The sequence below is a fragment of the Falco cherrug genome, chromosome 2 (assembly GCF_023634085.1).
Source record: "Falco cherrug isolate bFalChe1 chromosome 2, bFalChe1.pri, whole genome shotgun sequence".
Lineage (NCBI taxonomy): Eukaryota > Metazoa > Chordata > Aves > Falconiformes > Falconidae > Falco > Falco cherrug.
Window position 1 is genome coordinate 114,544,419 of NC_073698.1, and position 20,106 is coordinate 114,564,524.

A 20,106-nucleotide genomic window follows, 5' to 3' on the forward strand; every position below is an offset into this window, starting at 1 on the left:
AATTTGTTTTCAGTTTTATGCCACTTTGGGTTGTTTTTTTGAATTAAGTGCCTGGAGTCAGTGCTTATGATGTAGTTTGGTGCATGTATATAAATTTTTAAAAAAAGGTCTTGAGCCGTTATGAGATAGTAATGAAAACCTTAAAAACATAGTATGAGTGAAACATGGTGTGCTTAAATCAGGAGTTGTAAAGACCTAACACTTGCTACTTTTCAAAATATTCCGTGATTTCTATGTAAATGTTATGACAGTTTCATGGATCGAAGTTGTGGTTTTGAACAAAGGTTGACTGCACTGAATTTATAGCCTTAGCTTTTGGAAAGAAAATGCTCAGCAGAATGAAAGCAAAACTTCGATGTAAATATAATATGGACCCTTTCTTACGCCCTTACTGCTTGTATGCAGTAAGGGGAGGGCAAAACTGTTCAGGTGATGCACCAGAATCATAGTATTAGCTATGAGTTTCAAATAAGGCTCTGTTTGCATGTGAAAGATATAATGCTGTAATTTTCAAATAAGGGTATTTATTTTCCTCCCCTGCCTCCTGCCACTCCACCCACTTTTTCCCCTCCTCATATGGTAGTACTGTACTGTGAACTTGTCATGACCACAGTTTTCTTACTATAAAAAACCCCTCACTTTTAATATATTTTCTTACTATAAAAAACATGGTAGCTGCTACCTTCTGTGGACAAAAGTAATAAAGACTTAAAAAACCAAACACACAAACCAACCCCTTTATATTAATGGGTCAGGTGCTGGAGTATCTGCTGTCCTGCACTGATAAGATGAATTAGCATTCCTGCTTAGCTGTCTGCATACTTAATTTACCTCAAAAAAGGTACAGGAAAGAATTTTGAAAGACATTTTGTGTGGTGGGAAGTTTGAGAGGATGGTTATAATTTTAGTTTGTGAGAGAGAAGTAAAAGTAGATGTAGACTAAAATTCCAATTCATAGCAATTGTGTAATGACCTGTAATTCTACATCAGGCCAATTTTATTTGACTTTATCCAGACAACTGCTCTTTGGCTTTCAGAGCAAACTTAGCAATTTTCAGATAAAATCGATTTTGTTAGCCAGTGTCAAAGGTGGTGGCTAAAATTAGGGCTTAGTTTGCAGCCCTAACTATGAACAGGCTGCTGTCTGTCTGTCCGTAATTACTCTAAGAGGATTGTGCCAACTTTAATAACAGTTTATTTTGTTGAAGTATGTCATTTTTGTTGTAACTTTTTTTTATATATATATAGCACATTGCAGTTCTGTTTGATGAAATTTTTATTAGGTTTCATTTAGCTGGTGGAACAGGGACTTGCAACTGTCTTGAGTTAAAAATGTAGTTGCTCTGTGTAGTGTCAGTTTAGGGCTAGGTGTATCTGTGGCTTTGGCTGGCGTGGCATATGGCAAGCAGCCTTACTCGGAGTGTTGCCAGCGTTCATTGACGTTGTGCTTAGTCATGCGCTATTTTCAATGCTTTGGTGACCAGTCTTGAGTGGTTCTTCAAGGTAAAATATACGAGACGCTGATACACTAATGAAGGTGGTATGCTAATATGTTACAATTAATACCGTGTTTTCTTCCCTTGTGTCGTTCCAAGTACACCATTCAAAAGGGAAATAATAAGTTGTTGGCTTATTGGGTAATACGGCCATGCTGTATCCGAAAGCATGCCTGTGAGGTTCCCAAAGGTCACGCTTGTCACGGAACTGGCTAGTGGCAGAAATTTCCTAGCTGTCATTGAGGGCATGTAGCAAGTGACATTTTACTAATATATGGAAACATAAAGGCGTTGAATCCAGTAATGTTGATAGTACCTTTGTCCTTTATCCCTTTATTCTGCCTCATTTATATTGTTTTTTAAAAAAAAGAAAGAGGGAAAAAAAAAAAGACTGGCTGACCATCTGAAGATAGGGGTTTAAACATCTTTTGCCCCTGGTTTGTAACAAGTTTCACTATCTATAACACTTATTTACAGTAGATGACATTGCAGAATAATTTTGTGGAGTTCATAAGTCAATTTGGCATAATAAATAGAGGAAAAAAAAGGGGGAGAAGTAAAAGAGAAGATGCAAAAGGAGGTCAAACCAAAAGTTGCATAACCTGCAGGCAAAAATGAGTTTTCCTTTTCCAAAAAGTAAGGTACTAAGGTATCAAGTACAATCATTAGAACTGAATAAATGAAGTGACATATTGGTGGGACAAACAGCAAAACAAAAGCATTCATTTGAGATGGGAACGTACAGGAGGTACGTAGGGAGTGAAGGGGAGGATGGGATCTCCTGAAACCGTTTCTGCATTCTCTGAAGTGTTTGACAGAAGAACATCTGCCTTTGTCATACCTGGCGCCATGTTAATGGCTTAATTTCTTTGGTTTAAGGAGAAGTATGAATAGAATTATGTGGGAAAAATCGTCATCAATTGCAGAATTGGGTGAGGGGCAAAGAACCAGTTTTTGAGATGTGTGTAGTGTTGCGGGGTGTGGAGAGTTTTCTGCACTGATGATCACAAAGTGCACCACTTTCTCTTCTTGGAGGTGCCTTTGGAGGGAAAAAAATTGAAACTTTATGTGCAAAGCTCAGAGTGGTATTTTGCTTAAACGTGAGTGCCAGAAGTATGACTTCGGTTCAGAGTGTTAAGTAACTTCTAAAGTAAGAATTCAGAAAAAGAATGGCCAGTAATGTGGCAGAACCTGTTAAACTAGCGTATTCCACCATTGGTTTTGAAGCAGGGTGGTATGCACTGTTCCTCCTCAAACCTTATCCTGCTTGTGTCTTCAGGCCTCCTTTGGAAACCCAGATAAATAGTTGCAGTAGCGTGGCCTAAATGAAACAACAGAGTTTAGGGTTTTTTGTATTTTTTTTTTGGCCAAAAATGAAGAACTTACAGAAAAGGGAAGATAATAGGATTGTCGGAACTTACAGAAAAGGGAAGATAATAGGATTGTCGGAACTTACAGAAAAGGGAAGATAATAAAACTGTCAAAGAATGAAGTGGTCACTGGAAGAACAGTTTGGTTTTTTTTTTTTCCTTTCTTGATTGTTTTTGGTTTTTGGTTTTTTGGTTTTTTTTGCCAATTGTTAGTTTGAAAGGTCAATGTATAAGGTTTTGTTTCAGTTAGCAGGTTAGTAGAAGTTACAGTTCAAACAAACATTTGTGGGGGGTTTGGTGTTTGTGAGGCAGATTGGTTGGCACGGTTGGGAATGGGAAGAAAATTTCTGCCTTGTCCTTGCTGGCTGTCAATGCACTGTTGATAGTATGGACCATGAGTAGCACCGCGGCACCAGCAGCATGCTTGCGAACACTGCTTCAGGCACGTCCTTCCCTGGCCTTTATTTGCTGTTTGCTTGTTGTGTTGTTTGATAAGAGTCATCCATCACTACACACGTGCCTGCTTCTAACGGTCACTTCCTGCGGTCCGGGGCTTTCATGCTGCACCTGCGTTCAACCCGCTCAACACAGACTCTCATCTGAAAAGGACCCCAAAGATGACACCGCTGTCCTCTTACTATACTACTGGCCGCCTCAGTTCAGCCACTATTTAAACTGGCCCTTGCTTTGTGAAGTGCTTGGCTTGTTACACCGTTTGTGTCCAGACTCCTCTAATGAAGCGAACGGATCGTCTCCCAGTGCATTCCAACAGCATGTATGGAAGAGTGAAGTTTACTGAAGGTCTGCGAACCGTGGAGATGTGCCTCAGAATTCTCAGTGGCACACGTGAATGAGTAGAAAACCAAGCCGGAAACAAGGTATTAGAAAAACCTCTTCGGTACATGCAGTTGTTTCCCTGCAGTTGGGAGCACCTTCCCTTCTTGCAATCTTTTTCAAGTGTAGATCATTCATGTTAAATATATAGCGGGGAACATCTTGTGTTAAGTAGAGATATGAACCTGAACAGAAGAAGAGGTCAAGCGTGGAAATAAATTCCAGTCAGTACTGGATGACTGAGAAGTCCCTTTTCTCTCACTCCCTCTTGTTTGGAGAGGCGGTGCTTGAATTCACTTGAGAAATGAGAAGTACAGCTAGCTTTTTAAAAGAAAAAAGAAAGAAAAAACCAACTTTCTCTTTAAATTCACATTAACATCTGGAAGTGGGTGGCTCAACCCTGTAGTCACCTGCATCATCACATTATCTTTTCCTGATCAGAATATGGAGTATTAAATGTTGTGATGTCTACATTACACTTTAATTTCTATATAAATGTTCTTGCTGTTTAGGATACTAGTATTTGAGTGGTAAACAGACTGTTTGAAATGATTTAATCTAGGTTCATAGTTTGTTGGTACGCTTAGTTCTGTGGACCACGTTTAGAAAATAAGATTGATTCCCCCACAGACCAAAGCCTCCCAGTCCTCCAGTCCTTCAACGTACTTTGTGGTCACAGCAGCGAGTGCGTTCTGGTTATCACTGAGTGGTTCAAAGATGCAACCCAGGTGTAAAGTGCCCTTTTCAAAAACCATAGCTCCCCGGCAAGCTTTCTTTAGCTATATGGTGTATGTTTGTGGAAGAGATTAGTAACAGGTTCTTGTTTTTTCTTGGAAGTCATTGGAAAGCAAAAGACTACATCTATTTTGATTTCACTCGGGATAGATTAGTGGGTGTCAAATGTTACACAATACTTGACATATCCACTGCTGTTAAGTTGGGCATGGCGAAGGGATTACCCGACAATGAATCACCAAGCTCTTTAGCCATTTAAAGGGAATCGTGCCGCTTCCTTGCCCTGGTGGTACTCTCTCTCCTGCCCAGGACCTTCTTGTGACAGTTCGTGTTCAGATGTGGAAAACTCCATGCAGATGTGCAAGCACGGGTTTGACAGCTTTGTGTTCAGCTTCTACCTTGCTAATTGTTTTCGTGGGATTATTTGGATTGTGTAGAAAGCTTTTTCCAAATCCCCTTTATTACTGAAGTTATTGTTGCCAGCAGGAATAAGATTAAAGGTGCTTAAGTCTGTAGAGTTGTTTCTAATTTGTACATGTCATTTCAGTGGCATTTGAACAGAACTCTGTCTCTTCCCCTCCCTGCTCCCCTGTGGTACTGTGCTTGAGTTAGGGCTGAGAAGCCAAGCTATTGGAAGAAAATTCATTTTGTTCCCTAATTATTATGCTGGCACTCGGGAGATAATTTTTCCCTTCATGCACTGCCAATTAATATGCAAATGAGCTGATAAATATTTATACCATGATTTAAATTATGCAGGGAGCGCTTTCAGTGTACTCTGCAAATGAATTGTTCATGGACTTCAAAGTGCTGGCTGCTGTGCTAACGAGAGGAGATTTGCATAAGGCCCTAATCAGGCGCATACTGATTAAGCTTCATTATGGAAACTGCCAGCTGCAATCTTTGTTTCTATTTTATTACAAAAAGGGGAACTTTTCACGCTTCAGTCGCCTTGACAATGTCAGACACAGCTAGTAGGAGAGACTAAAACTCCACAGAGCAACTGAAGTTTCCCCGTTCAGTTGAAGATTGCTATGGTGTAACTGAAGTTGTGTTTCTTCCCCCACCTCCCCACTCCCTTTCGTGTTCGGTCGAGAGCAGTAGTGTAGATTTGATAGAAATTGCCATTCTCCCTTTCCTTGGACTATCTGAACCTGTAGAGGATACCACAGCAATGCTGGACTGCAGCGACTACATTCTAGGTGGGTACCAGCTCAGCTCTTTCTTACAAGCGTTTAATATGGACACAGAGGCTGTGAGGTTGGCTATGCATAGAGGCTTAATCACATATGCAGAAGCTAGAGGAGGTATTTGTAAGGCTGAAGCTCACCAGTGAATCGGCAGCAAGTAGCTGCCTGGTAGATAGAGAGAGAGAGAAAGATCTGTACCAGGGAAATACATGGTTTGGGTTTTTTTTTTTTTTTTCCTCCTTCTTTCCCTCATTCCAGGAGAATTTGTTTCCTCTGCAATGGAGAGATTTGGTGATAGGCTTGGATGATATTAATTACAGACCTTTTGCTTTTAGGATTTCAATCTGAGAAGCATTTGGCTCCTAACACACACTGGACTTGACTTGCATATCCTTCTGTTATGAATTTTAAAGCATTAACAAGAATGAGAGAGTGTCCCAGTCTCAAATAATTTAGTAGCTGTATTGAGCCATTCCCCGACAGAATGTATATTATGTCTGTGTATTTTTAATGTAATAGCAAGGTTCTTCATGCGTAATAGAAAATGAGGTGGAGTGCACAGTGGTTGCCATTGATACCGTTGCAAGCTGTGCCTAAGGTTACCGGGATAATGTATTTCCTGCACTGAGATTCCATCAGCACTGCAGGACAGACGTGCCGTAATTTCTTCTTCAGGTCTTTTAAAGTTATTTATAATAACCCATCATCCCAATTCTACAATAGGTTTTATTTATTTTCAAGCCTTCTTCCCCAAAGCTCAAATGTATAGGTACCCCCCCCCCCCTTTTTTTTTTTTCTTCTTTGATTCCGTTTTATAAGTTCATGTAAGAACTTACATGCCAAAGTAAGAATATATTTTTGGATGGTAAATTTTAAAGCAGACATCTGAATATTTGTTTCTGAAGATTAAATGATTTTTTGAAAATTAATTTCTAAAGAATTCTTGGCGTGTTTTCACTCACATTGAACTTCAGTTTTTCCATACGCATCAATGAATCATTTTTGCTGATGCTGGTGGAGTATTAGGCAGTTTCACTTTCATGGTTGAAAGGAAATAGTTAATGATAAAATTCCATGTTCAGATTTTCTGTGTTTTACTGGCTATGTAGAGTCCCTAATACTCCAGGCTGGTCCAGTGTCTGTTGCTCCTTTCTTCTGAACACTTTTTGCAATGTTACGGAGGGTGTGTGGAAGCCTGGCACACACGCAGCCTTGTGACACCCTCAGCCCTGCTAGCGGAGCAGCAATACTGAGCGTATTCACTCCTGAGAGTTTGATTTCAATCACGCACCTGCTGCTTTCGATCCTTCCTTCTGTGGAGTTTGTTTTTAGATAATGTTGGCAGAAGTTGTAGCCCAGGGCTTTTATTTAAAACCTGAGCAAGATCTAAAGGAGAAAGAAAAGGTGAGGGCGTTATGGTTTGGTTTTTTTTAGCCCACTTCATTTGTTTATTCTTTTAACTTTAAAGCAGAAATTGTATGAGCATGTATAAACCAAATACTCTTTTTATTTGACTTATAATGAATCCGTAGGTTTAGTATCCTGCGGATATGTGTCTGTTTTGCTGGTAGCAGTTTTGTGCTTCAGATGTATGTCATGCCATTTGCAATGGAAATAGCGGCATTGTTCTTGATACTTTACATGCAGAAGGCCCACAGATTGAACAAGAAATAGTCAGCTGGTGAAATAATGGATGCTATCCTTCGTTTGAACCTGAGCAATACCAGAAAGATCTGTCTTCATCCAACTTGCCGCTTTTTTGCGGTACCAATGTTTGAGGTCTCTGTTAGGGATGAATCTTTACAATAAAATATTCTTCATGTTCTTCATGCATTTGGTTCTTGAGTAAACTTTATGTATATGTCTTATTACTAGGAAACACTAAAAACCTTTTTTAAAAAGATTTTGCAGTGTGGCCTGACAGAAAAAAACCATGTCCTGGTTGCTTTACAGAAAGAGGTCTGGTACAGTTACAACTTTGTCCTGAGGAAACTTGCTGGTCATGCAGGAAGATCTGTTGTCTGAGTCCCCGCATACAGGGGGAACGGTCACTATATCGCTTGGAGTTCTGTGCCCAGGACAGCTGTGTCCCTGCTCCGGGTTTAGTTTGTTTATTCTACCGTTATTATCCTACAGGGTGGCTCTAATACTGCAATGTCTGCAACAGACAGGCACAGGAGGCCCTGTGCCATTTTTCTTGCAAGAGCTTTCTGAAGTGGTTCAGCAGATGGATCCTCTGTCATTGAGAGATGATCTTCTCAGCCTGTGCCTCTTCCCTTCTGTGGTTAGTGCTGTCAAGAGTTTGGGCTGCCCTTGTGATCTGGGCTTAAAAATACATCCTATGTCCAGTAGCCCCATGAGTTAGCCCTAGTTTCCACAACCAAATGTTTTGGACTTCTAAGCCCTCTTTGCACGTTTTCCTGTTGGATGAGGACTCTCCATATTTGTGTCCAAAGCAAAGTCTCCCATCCAGTGTTCTCTGAACCTAAACTAATTTCAGTAGCCAGCTGTGTGTCAAGGAATGAACTAATGCTCTTTATCAAATGAATGTTGCCTGTAATCGCTTTAAATAAATGTGCTGTTGCCACAACAATAAACTCAGTTTAAGGTATATGCAAATTCTAGATAGAAACATACTTTTTGTTCTGCACGCAGACCTATCAGCAGGGAAGGGCACATCAACAAACATTTCTAAGCAGCCAGTGGAACCCCTGTTCTGTTTTCTAGAGTGTGGATCAGACTATCCAAATGTGGAAAATGGCAAAATAAGGAGCTGGGGAGCACTAGGTTCTGTATCAGCATCCTTAGCAGAGCTCTGTCTTTCAGGACTATGAACTCATAGCTTGAGTCTGCTAAGCAGAGGTGGTGAAAAATGGGGCAAAACTTGCAGCCTTTTGCTGAGGTGTGAGCGTGCTGGTTTCAGCAGCAGCACTCAGCTGGAAAGTTTCTCCTTACTCACTCTGCCTTTCAAAAAGCAGTTTAACACATCCGCCTTTCTACTAAGTGCAGCGCCAATACTTCAGATATCTTCTACACATGGCTGACAGTTGCAAGATTTAAGCATAGGCATAGGAACTTTCTGAGAAGAGCTGAGGGTCTGGAGAGGTCAAGTTAATGTGTTGGGGAAGATTCCTGTTCGTTACAGTCCCCTCTGGGTTTTCTGGGCCTTACTGGGTTCAACTGCAGCAGTTGTTTACGTGGAAAATTACTTTGTTTTAGAAATATTGATGTGTCTTAAGTTATGCTTCCTAACCGCTTATTGGAGTTTTTCCAAGGTTGATGCCTCTTACCTTTTCTCTCACACGTGCTGCATTTCTAACTAGTTCCCACCTCTTCCCACCTGTTCCCACCCTGCGCTCCCAGCCAGGCTTCATCATGACTCCTTGTTTTCATTCTGGTCCTGTCCACGTGCTTCGTTCCTCCTGGCTTGTGCTTGTGTTCCTCTGCCGCTGCCAGCCACCCCCCCCCCCGCCAGGTTCTGATAGCCTGGGGGTGGCACTGGTCTCTCTGGGCAGTAGCAGGTGATAGTACATGGCTACAGTCTGGCTTCTCATCTCCAGCTCTCACAGACCGATACTCCCGTGCTCATTGGGAATATCTGGTGGAAAGATGCGGCAGTTAGTGCTGTTACTGTATTCTTCTTCAGCCTGTTGGTATTTTGGAAATCACTGCTTTGATGAAAGTACATGACAGAGGTAACCTTTTAAGCACCTGGCAAGAGAATATCCTGGAGTAAAGGGTTCATTTTGAGCTCATTGAACTTGCATTTAACTGGTTATGGGAATGGAAGAATGTGCTTAAGGATTTGCTTACACTTCATTTTATGAACTAGTCTGTCTTGAAATTCTTTTTGAAATTTTCATTTGTGATAACGTGCCACACTGAGGTCGGTAGCAAGGAATGAGGAGGTAATAAGCTGGAGAGCTGATGCTGTACACAGAACATCTGTATAGATTCCTATATAAGGAAACTATATTCTCTGTCTGCCATCTGGAGAGGCCCTCTGCGTTGCACTATATTCAGCTGACAAGCTTTGAAACCAAGAGCAGACTTTTCAATAGATTCATGCAGAGGGAGAAGTCTTTCATATATGAATTATTTCATATTTGTATGGTTTTGCACGAATATGTAGGAAATATAAAATAACTTAATATCAGTGACATTCCCGTAAAATAAAAACGCAGTATTAGAAAAATGGCATCTATTTAATTATAATCACTGAATTTCCTCTCTCTTGGGGGGGTGGGGGGGAAACCAGCATGAGAATAATGTAGGCTGTGATGGTCAGACTTAATGTTTTTGAATCTTGATGTAGTCATTGTTCCTTCTCTCCACCCCCCACCCCCCTTTTGCTTCTATGACTTTCATTGTACTGAAAATTAAGTTCCTACCTATCTTTGCCCTCCAGCATGCTGTCTTTTATTCCCTTAACACCATGTTTTCATGTATGGGGATAACAACATACAAAATTTTGAAACAGTATTTATCTGGAAGATTTAGTATTGTGTTCTGCTTCTGATCATTCTTTCTGTGTTATAATCTGAATTAAGATAACGTGCATATCAAATTTCCGATGTTCTGTACTTCCCTTGGACAAGGAGGTATTAATAGATTTGAGATTTTTTGCTGCATTAGTTTATCTTTATTTCTGTTTTAATGCAGACTCAAGAATGAACAATCCGTCAGAAACCAGTAAACCATCAATGGAGAGCGGAGATGGAAACACAGGTAAGAAATGATGAATTGGTGCACAGATATTTTCCTGGTGGAATTGAATGGACATTAAAAACAAGATTTCTTTACCAGTTCACAGGCATTAAAAAAACCCCAACAAAACAAGAAACCTCCCCCACAACCTCCTGTTTTCAGAGACTTGGGAACACTTTTGTCTTGTTGTTAACCCCACTCTGTGCAAGGCATTATTCACACCTACTGTATCAGAGCACCACCCACACTTTGTATATGAGATTCCCCTTCCCCACTTCCTCTGTCTGTAATGTTTCTGGTACTACAGAAGGTCTGGCAGCATTAGCTCTCCATAGGTTGTCTCATTTTTTCCTGGCAGAGCCTACCTTCAGCACCTCTAACTTCGTCTTTTATTTTTGGGTTGAAATTTTCCCTGGCGGATGTGGGCCACTGGCTGATCTTGTTTCTGTTTTAGATATTGTCCAAGCTCTCACAACAGTTGTCAAGTGCAAGGCAAAGGGAGAAAGCATAAATTTCTCAACATTAAAAAAAAAAAGCGTTAGCTGGCTTTTCTGCAATTTCTTTGTGTTAGAACTGAACCTTGATACTTGGCTGGGGAAGAATAGCCTTTGTGTCAGGGCCAGTGTGCCTTTGGGCACATCCTTAAGATGTGGCCAAGTTCTGAGCCACTGAAGAAGCTTGTTAAGCCACTAATAACTCAATCATGCTATCTCATGCTTTAATTCCTTTCTGGAGGTAATTTAATGTTAATTGTGGAAGCAAGAGAAATGACAGTTCTGAATGGAAAGTAAATAGTTTAATGTAACTGAATCTTCTCTGAGCTCAGAATAGCATTTGGAAAGAGAAAATTTTAATGAGAAGGAATTGTTCTTGATGCTTTGGGATAAGTCTGGTGACCTTGTATGAGGAAAATTATTTTTCCTCTTCTTGGTTCAATAATAAGAGGTTGTTTTTTTTTAAACTCTGGAGTTGTGATGAAATTAACAATCTATTTCATTTTATGCTGCTGTATCCTTATTCCTTGTGCAAGGCTTTAATACAGCTAAGGGTGACCGAATGTTTCCAGTACTGATCCGAGTAGGCTGGATGTTTTCTGCCAATGCATGGGGTCAGTCAGAAGGAATTCTGCTCACTTATTAATGCGTGTTTTGTTACTGGAGTTTCAGTTTTTATAATTTCTGTTGTATTTGTAATAGGAGAGGTATCAAGTCTTTTTATGTATAAAAATAATTTATTATGTATGTAATACTGGTTTAGGACAATACAGAACATTTTTTAAAAATACGGGCTGTAAATATTTCATAATCATAAACAGCATTAAGAGAACAATGGTTTTAAATATCCCTATAGAGTCCTTGTAGCTGGAGGGTGTGTGTAAACTCCGGAGAAAATTCAGACTCCCTGTTCTGTATGACCACAGTTCCCTGCGTATGCTTTCTCCAAAAGCATTCCCAAAGTGCTTCCCTGAGTGCAGCTTTAACTAGTGGTTAAACTACTTAAACAGAGCTGTTAAAGAGGAGGACTTGCTTTATTCAGAGGTAGTCTATTATCACAGAAGCAGCTGCTTCAGCAGAATCCTGAGTCTCCTCTCCTAGGCAAATACTTCATCAGTGTGAGGGTGCTGGTGATGGTGAAAAGGAATTGTGTGATTGTAAAGCTGCATGTAGGTGCTTTCATCACAAAAGGGGATACGTTGTCTGTATTTTTTTTTTTTTTATACTCTAATACTAAGGTTAGTTATTACAAAAGTTTGGCTCTTAGTGGTGTTTAGACCTTTTGCAAACATTGGTTTTGTAATTTAAATGTTGTCAGTCATTCCTTTCAGTTTTGTTTCCTGACTTTTTAAATGATGCCAATTAAAATAATTGAGAGTTTTTGAGGACCCTTTGTTCTGCAGTCATAGTTTTGTTTTTAAATATAGTGCTTATAAACTACTGGAGGTAGTGATTGATGACACTTGTGACGTTCTTTGGGGGCTCAAGCATCAGTTTTATTAGTCAACAGGCAGGTGTTAAACCATGAAAGGAATACTCATGGATTGTATTTTTAGGCTTCTGATCCAGGGTACTTAAGTTACGGTTCTGGGCTCTGTGCATACTTGGTGAAAAGAAGTCAGCTTTCAGCTTGGATGCTAAGAACTGGAAGTGCCGTTGACTGGCTGGGGAGCATAGGCTCTGAAACAAAACCATGAAGATGATTTTTATAAACACCTGGGAGTTTTTATTTTTTGTAACTTTCTGTAACTGTCTATTTTCCAGTGACATTTATAAATCACTGGAGTCTGCTGTGTAAGCACTACTAGTTTATCTTCTAAACCTCAGTGGGTGTTTGTTTGGGTCATTGCTGTTTTAAACTGTAGTAAGCTGGTGTAACTTGAAAATTTTAAGAGAAATTACCATAGGGCGTGGAGTTTCATTTGGCAGAACTAGTGTTCTCAGGAAAAAAAAATACAAATGCCACTGGCAAGGATGATTTAACATCAGTAGCTTTCTGAGCTAACACCTAAGTTCCATGGAAGTTAATAAATTAGGGTTTTGTATTTCTAACTCGTACCATTTAGGTAAAATAATAAAGTCCCCTGAACACATTGGTCACCATAAAATGCCTGAAATAGATCTTAACTTTAAAATTTTTGTGCTAACTGGGCTCCTCTTTAAACATCTGAAAAAGCAACCCATATTTTAGACAAATTAAAAACAACAACAGAAAAAGTCTTTATGACTACAAGAGTTGTTTGATGGCTGTTTTCACAAGAACATGAATTGATCAACTCGTTGTCAGTATCAGAGAATTACGAAAATCTTTTCCAGCCTGCAGTTGTGGGTGGACAGTCTGCTTAGTATCTACTGGAAAAGAGGGAGAGAAGTAAGAACCATGTCTTATAGTAAACAGATAGCCCCTTTGGTTTCCTTTTTAGAGGTTGCAGCATAAAATTTTTCAGAACAACTCAACTGTTTGTCTTTGTTTGTTTAATCCATATTCTTTTTAAAAAGCTGTGTAAATGCAGTACTATGAAAGCCAAGGTCATGATGTCTATGGAAACTGTAGTATTATGACAGGCATTGACATAACAGCAAAATACTAATTTTTAAGTGTAATATTTCAAAGGATTCTAAGTATTCTTTTTGCTCTGGTTAATTTCCAGAGATTGATTTTTCCGGTTTCCCTTAGAAGAAAGTATAGGAGAGTGGGAGAGGGACCATGACATATTCTTTAACTGCTGAAATTCTTGGCAAATATCGGTGCTGAGGTTCTTACTAGTAATGTGGACAAGGAATCAACAATTTTGAGTATTGAGGCTATCCCTCTTTCTCAGCGGATGCACGCAGAGAGAGATGAGGAAACATAGTGCTGGTGCTGGAAGATGTCTCCCAGAGCACAGGTACCCACTCAAGGTAGTTTTGAAATTTCCTTCTCCTTGTTTACCTTCCCTTCCTGAGTCCTTTCTTGCACCTTACTCCATGTCTCCCCAGACCTGTAGTTCCTCACTCCTCTTCCTTTCTTAAGCAGTTTGTAAACTCAGGCTGAAGTCTAATAATTATGATCTTAGATTTAGAGAGTATGTTCTTCTGACTGCAGGTGCAATGTTACCTTGCCTGCTCCGTTTTGTCATGCCTGTACCCTCTGCAGGTACAATTCCAGGACAGCATAAACTGATCCATGTTCGGGGTGTCCTGGTACTTAGTGTTCTGTTCTTTTCCCTGGAGTAGCACTGAGTGAGATGTTGAAAGATTTGATTTGGCTGAAAATTAGTTGCACTTAGTATTAGTCTTCATCCAAACCAACTCCATAAAGTAGCTAATCACATGGCTGAATTAATGTCAGAACTTAGATGTGCTTAAGTTGCATTGGACTTGGGCTATAAGGGTGAAATTTCATCCTACAGCTTGATTTAGTCTTAACAGAGGCAGGGGAGGCTCATTGCCCTACTACCACGTTTCTGACCTCCCTTGCTTTGCATTATCTGCTGCTTGCTGGGCCCTAAGGTAAGTTAATTCATCTCACATAACTGGCAGAAAACTAACTTGGCCAAAATAACAAGGGAACAGTTCATATGTATGGTTTTCTACTTCGTTAGAAAGGTGAATTATCTTACTGCTGTGTCCATGAACTATCAGAAGGGGCAGGACAGGGATAGTGTGGTTGAAACCAGGAAGAAAGGGGAGATGGAGAGCTCCCACTCCTGGGTTTTTGGGTATTTTTGGTGGTGTTGAGCTGTTAGATCAGCTGTAGCAGTTATGGAGCTGGGATGGAGATGGAAAAGACTTAAATACTTGGCATTATTAAAACCAGTACTTGGGATTGCATCTGCCATGTGTGTTAATCACCATGGGGTTTTTGCACTTAACACTTATCTTGAGCAGAAGTGATGTTTTGGTCCTTTCGTGTCCTTACAATGTGCTGGCCTTCCTTCTGCTTCTGACAGCTCTTATTTTCCAGTCTCCTTATCAGATTTCTTGGATTCCACAGGAGTGGTGTCACATCCTTACGAGTACGTTAAGATCAAGGTCTCTTAGGTGCAGGACTCAAAGTTCACTTTCCCGGCTGTTCTTCAAGAGACTTAGGCACCCTGTAATAAATGCAAGCAACCTGGGTAGCATTCCTTCCAAAACTGAGGCTTGCATTCGAAGGGGAAGGGACACTATACTTCCAAATACCAAAGAAAGCTTAAGATGCAAATAGAACAGGGAGTGAACAGGTGTGGTTTGGTTTTTTTTGCTCCAAGTTTCATTTTGGGATGCAGGGGGGAGTTGGGAGTCCTTCAAGGCTGAATTTAAAGAAAATGTTGTTATCTCTTAGTACCTGTCTAAACTGGTTTTTTGGGACCCATGGAGGTTTTAAGCTCAGTTTTGGAACTTGCTTTGCTCAAAACCATCAACCCTAGGAGGCTTGTTTCAAATTTCCATATTAAGAGTCAACAGAAATGCTAACTGGAACATTTCTTCTGCACACGCACAGCGGTGCTCTGCTCTTTCAATATGGTATCAGAATTTGAGGCTCTTTTTGGAAATACAGTTAACTAGAACAGCTTCACCTATTTATTTAAGGTGATGCCTCCAACTAGTCGTCTCAAAAATGTGTGTTTTGGCCCCTGGAAGTTTATGATGGAATGAGGAATATCTGCCTTACAGTAGGTTTTATTATCTTTGGGGTTTTGGTTTTTTCCTACGTGGGGGTCCCTGACCACCCGTTGAAAACTGATTCAACGCATCTGCTTAAATAAGGAGGTGGTAGATTGTTTCCTTTGAATTACAGTAGCTGTTTGTCAGGAATTATTTTTACATATTTACCCAGTCTTCTTCCCACTCCTTTTGGTCATCTGCATTGAGAGAATTCTGTAGTTTACTGGAAAGAATGAAAATAGAGATCCTTCTAGCTCTTTCCATCAGACCTTTGTGGCTACCTTTATTTGGAGAAATGCAACCAAGTTGCATTCATTCAACAGCAATTCAGACCAGTGATAGTCCTTCCATTCACTTTGAATTGGAATTTTAGACTCCTTAAGCAAAATAATTTTACGTAGGTCAAAATTTGAATATTTTTAACACGTCTGTGGATCTTTGACTGCACATCTCTGAAGTCTGTAAACCCTGGCCCAAAGCATAGAGTTAGAAACTTGACAGTAGACCAACTTTTCCCCTGCAGCATCTCCACCAAAGATGCATCAAAGGGCTGCCTTAGGTAAACCTTACACGTGGGCTAGAAGGCTTGACTATCTACATGGTGTCTGTATTTAACTGAACAGTGATTCCATCTTTGGGAATTTTGCCTGTGTAACCTGATTGTAGGTCAAAATAGCAATGTAAAGTATTGGATAGTGTATTTTACTAATCAGATTTTATGCCTGCTTGCTTTTGCAGATATTGCTAAGGAATAGCAATCCCTTGTTGTTATTTAACAACTGTGACTCTCTTTTGCGTAGTAGATAACCTAGATTTTTATGGTGAAAAATGTAGATGATGGAAGGAATTTTAAAGTAGGACAGTGCCTGTCCATAGGCACTGAACAAAATCTGATTGTCGTGAAGAGTAAACATGCAAGTCTAAAAGCTGGTTTTACTTCATTTCAGGCACGCAATTTTTAAGATTGCATCATCTGTTCTAGAAATTCCACACAGCCTGATATCCTTAAAGTCTCCCTTCTTGTTGTTAGTCACTGTAGGTAGTAATACCCAACATATAAAACCAGTTGTTGATAATCTCTAATGTTGATTTTATCATCTCCCCACAGAAGGATTCTTAAAAGTTTGTAGTTATAGTTTCTCTTGGCAAAAAAAAAAAAAAAAAAAAAAGAATTCTGTGGTAGGTTCTTGTAGAAAAAATATTGGATTCCCCCCCCCCCCCCCTCCTTTTTTTTCCTTCTCACAGACAGATTATTTGGGGCTAGTTTAGGAGTTTTCATGTCTTCCAAGCTGTTTAGGAAGAAGACAGCAAAAATGTAGGAAAATAATCAGGTTTTAGTTATATGAAAGCAGGTGAGAACGAAAACAAGCCCAGGTAGTTACTATGCGATGAGAGCTCTGCACAAATACTCGTGGAAATGTGGAGGGATCTTACCAAAAGGGTAAAACTGCGGCCTGTAACTGCTACGTATAGATGATATTTTGGTTTTTGTCAAGTATTATTTTTACCTGTGTTTAATGAAAAGTGACTTTCTATGAGCCTTGTTCTTGCCACTTTCTGAACTTGAAGATTGCCTTCAGCTGCTGGGTAGAGTGTGCCTGGAGAATGGAAACACGGTTTAACCTTAGCAGCACACACCATTTTGGTTCTCAAACCATGGTGGAGAATGATGGGATAGTAATGTAGTTAGAGTAGGTAAGATGATAGAAGCTAAAGAAAATATGATGTTGATCTTGTTCTGCTGACAAATGCTGTATTACTAAAGTCTGGAAGTGACACTGCTTCCCTTCCCCTGCCCCTTTCAGTAAAAAACTTGAATTCTTGTTACTCACAGAGTGTTTTTCTGTTACATAGTATTGAGAGAACAGTAGGAGACTTAGGAATATTAAATTTATTTTAATTTTATAAAAGTAATAACTAATAGCTTTTACTATCTCTTTTTCTCCAGGCACGCAAACAAATGGCCTGGACTTTCAAAAGCAGCCTGTGCCTGTCGGAGGAGCAATCTCTACAGCCCAGGCCCAGGCCTTCCTTGGGCACCTTCATCAGGTAAGAGAAGAGCCATTGCAAAGCAGGAGGGAGGCTTGGGCAGTGGTGAACACTGCTGCTCCTGTATGTTCTGCGTTCTCTTTCTGTGAGTGGTGGGTAGTCATGTAAAGGAACGTATGGGTAGACCATGTGCTTAGGTAACTTGGATGGGAAAAAAGTTCTTATTGTGGCACTCGCTTCATGGTGTTAGGCTGCAGAATACATCAAGGTAGGGTGAGACCTATCTGGGGGAACTAGAAAGCCCCTTTGGGGGGACTTGAGAACGCCTAAAGTTGCTTTGTTTGGTTTTTTTAACCTTAATGGAGATACCAAATTGAAAGGCAAGGTAAAATGTAACTGTTTTGGTAAAGGATCGTCTTGGCCCAACAGCTGCCAAGGCTCTGAAGCTGTCACTGCTTCCTTAAAACCCCAGAAGTGGTGTTGAATGGTAGTCAGCCATTCTTTCCTTAATTCTTAATCCTTAATCTTTCAAGCTCATATACATTAACTGGAAGTACAGAGTGATCGTACTTACTAAGCATGAATGGTTTGTGAGTTTTTAGTTTTGGTTTTTTTTAGTTAAAAAAAAAAAAAAGTTATTTCATGGACCTGTTTGTCAGATGATATTCAGGCTTCTACTACTGTCCCTCTGTTCTGCTGCTGCTGTGTTTAGGGAATCAAAGCTGAACTTCACATGTAGGCTGAAGCAAAATGGGGCATCCCTAGGTGAAGAGAAGTATAAGGGGCATTTTTTGTGAGTTTTTATCTGTTCTCACTTGATGTATGAAAACAAATGTCCTAATTTCTTTCCTTTCCTCAGCACCAAGTTTAAACTTTAAAAATACTGTACCTAATTGGCTGACCTTGAATGTTTGAGGTCTGAGGTTGCACAGTTATTGTGGTATAATTGACGTACTGAAGCTTTTATGCCCTCTTTTAAGAGCTCTGAACTGCCATTTTATTGTATGGAACGTTCCACACGTCTTTGTCACATAATTACAATTTTCCTAGTAGATTGGGTTATATAGGACCTAGGGAGTGCCAGTGTTTGAATTTGCTGAACCGATAGGCTGTTGTAGTCTGCTTTTATGTGAAGGGAAGCTGACTAGTTTTCATGGGTTGTCAGTATGTGTTTAACACTGAGACAGATACAGCTGTTCTGCAGAATTTTCTGTGTTTGGTTTAGTCTTCGTTTTGTTATATAGATTGATCCAGGACAGTAATTGTATTTAGCACAGTGCTTTATCTTGCTTTGGAAACGTATTTATTTAAACAGTTGTCAGGATCTTTATAACTTCATGTTTGATAAAGTGTGATTCATTTCTTGAAACTCTAGTTCAAAGGAAAATCTCAGCTATTCTTTTATGCACCTGCAGGTGTGTGGGAATCTATTGTCAAACTCTCCTCTTCTAGCGTGGCTGCTGTTAGTGGGGTGTTATTCAGCCTTTACACACAGTGCTTTCCTCCAGACTAATACAAAATATTAGGTTGTAGGCAACATTCAGGAACAGTTTAGTTTCTAATTAGAAAATGTTTGTTATGTGATTGATAGAAGGGTGTCCGAATGGCATTCAAAAAGATCTTCAGGAATATGCTGGCTGTACCCGAGCGAGATACATTGGTAGTCTTTTATGTGGTATTATTATTATTATTATTTTTTAATTTAATTTTTAGTCTTATTTCTGAGTATATTTTTTGGATGGCAGGCTGTTATTGTTTAGATTATTCTCTGCTGTTAATTCATGTTAAAAGCTCAGATTACATCAACTGTGTCAAACTATTTTGCGTGTGATGAGGAGGGGCTTTTTGGGAGCGTTTGCTTAGATATAGAACATGCTCACTAAGCCTGGTACCTTCATCTAGAGCAGTAGGGAATATTTCCAAGGTGACTCTTAAGGGTTGCCTGTACAAATATTCAGTTATTAATTTCATGTACCTCCGTTTAAATTAAAACTCTCCTTTCTGTGCTTGCAGATACGTGGACTATCTTTTGTGATGTATATTATGTGAGGGACATTTATAGAGGCAATAGTGCTACATTTTGCTTTGCTTTCTTGAATCCTTATTTGTTGCCTGGTTTTCAAGTGAGCCGTGATTTTTCAAACATGGCCAGAGATGGAATTCACTACAGGCTGTAACTCTGACCTTTGAAAGTCTTGGTAATTAATTGCGTAGCGTTCCTACATTATAGTAGGAGTGCTGGTAGAAACAAGGCAAGATTGATTAAAACGGTCTTCAGTAAAGGAAAATTTAGCATTTGTCGTACAGAGAAAATCCTTATTAGAGGTAAAATAATAGTCTTTAAAAATCCCACTTTCTGAAGCATCAGTTTTTCGTCACTGCTAACCCACAAGAACTTCTTTGGACCTGTTAATCATGAACATTGAATTCAAGTTTTGAGTGTACCTGAATCAATATGGTCTTTGTAAAGTGTCTCCAGTCCTCTGTGTTGAGATCTTCCTTTCAGTGGCTGAGGACAGCAAGTGACTTGAGTGGGTTGATTTGGGGAAGAGTGTTTATGCTGTGAGTTTTGTGCTGTGCCGGTGACTGCTCCTCTGTCGTATAAGGAAGTGGGTGAGTGCAGTGTACATGTTTGGGGTAAGACCCATTCTGAAAGAGGAGG

At 39.8% G+C, this 20,106-nt stretch overlaps 1 protein-coding gene across 12 annotated transcripts in view; it reads left to right on the top strand.

Moving 5' to 3' along the window:
- The window catches only part of POU2F1 (POU class 2 homeobox 1), a 122,948-nt gene that overhangs the window by 54,400 nt on the left and 48,442 nt on the right, over nt 1–20,106 (top strand). For 11 of the 12 annotated variants that reach the window (XR_008731046.1, XR_008731044.1, XR_008731045.1 and 8 more), the window contains exons 2-3: nt 10,288–10,353; nt 17,404–17,504. Coding sequence is in view for 8 of the 12 variants with exons in the window: in XM_055702944.1 (XP_055558919.1) it covers nt 10,288–10,353; nt 17,404–17,504 (167 nt within the window). In the remaining 4 variants the exon portion in view is untranslated. Of the gene's footprint in view, nt 1–5,354; nt 5,638–10,287; nt 10,354–17,403; nt 17,505–20,106 lie in introns of those variants that run through there. The other variant, XM_055702945.1, reaches the window with a different exon arrangement.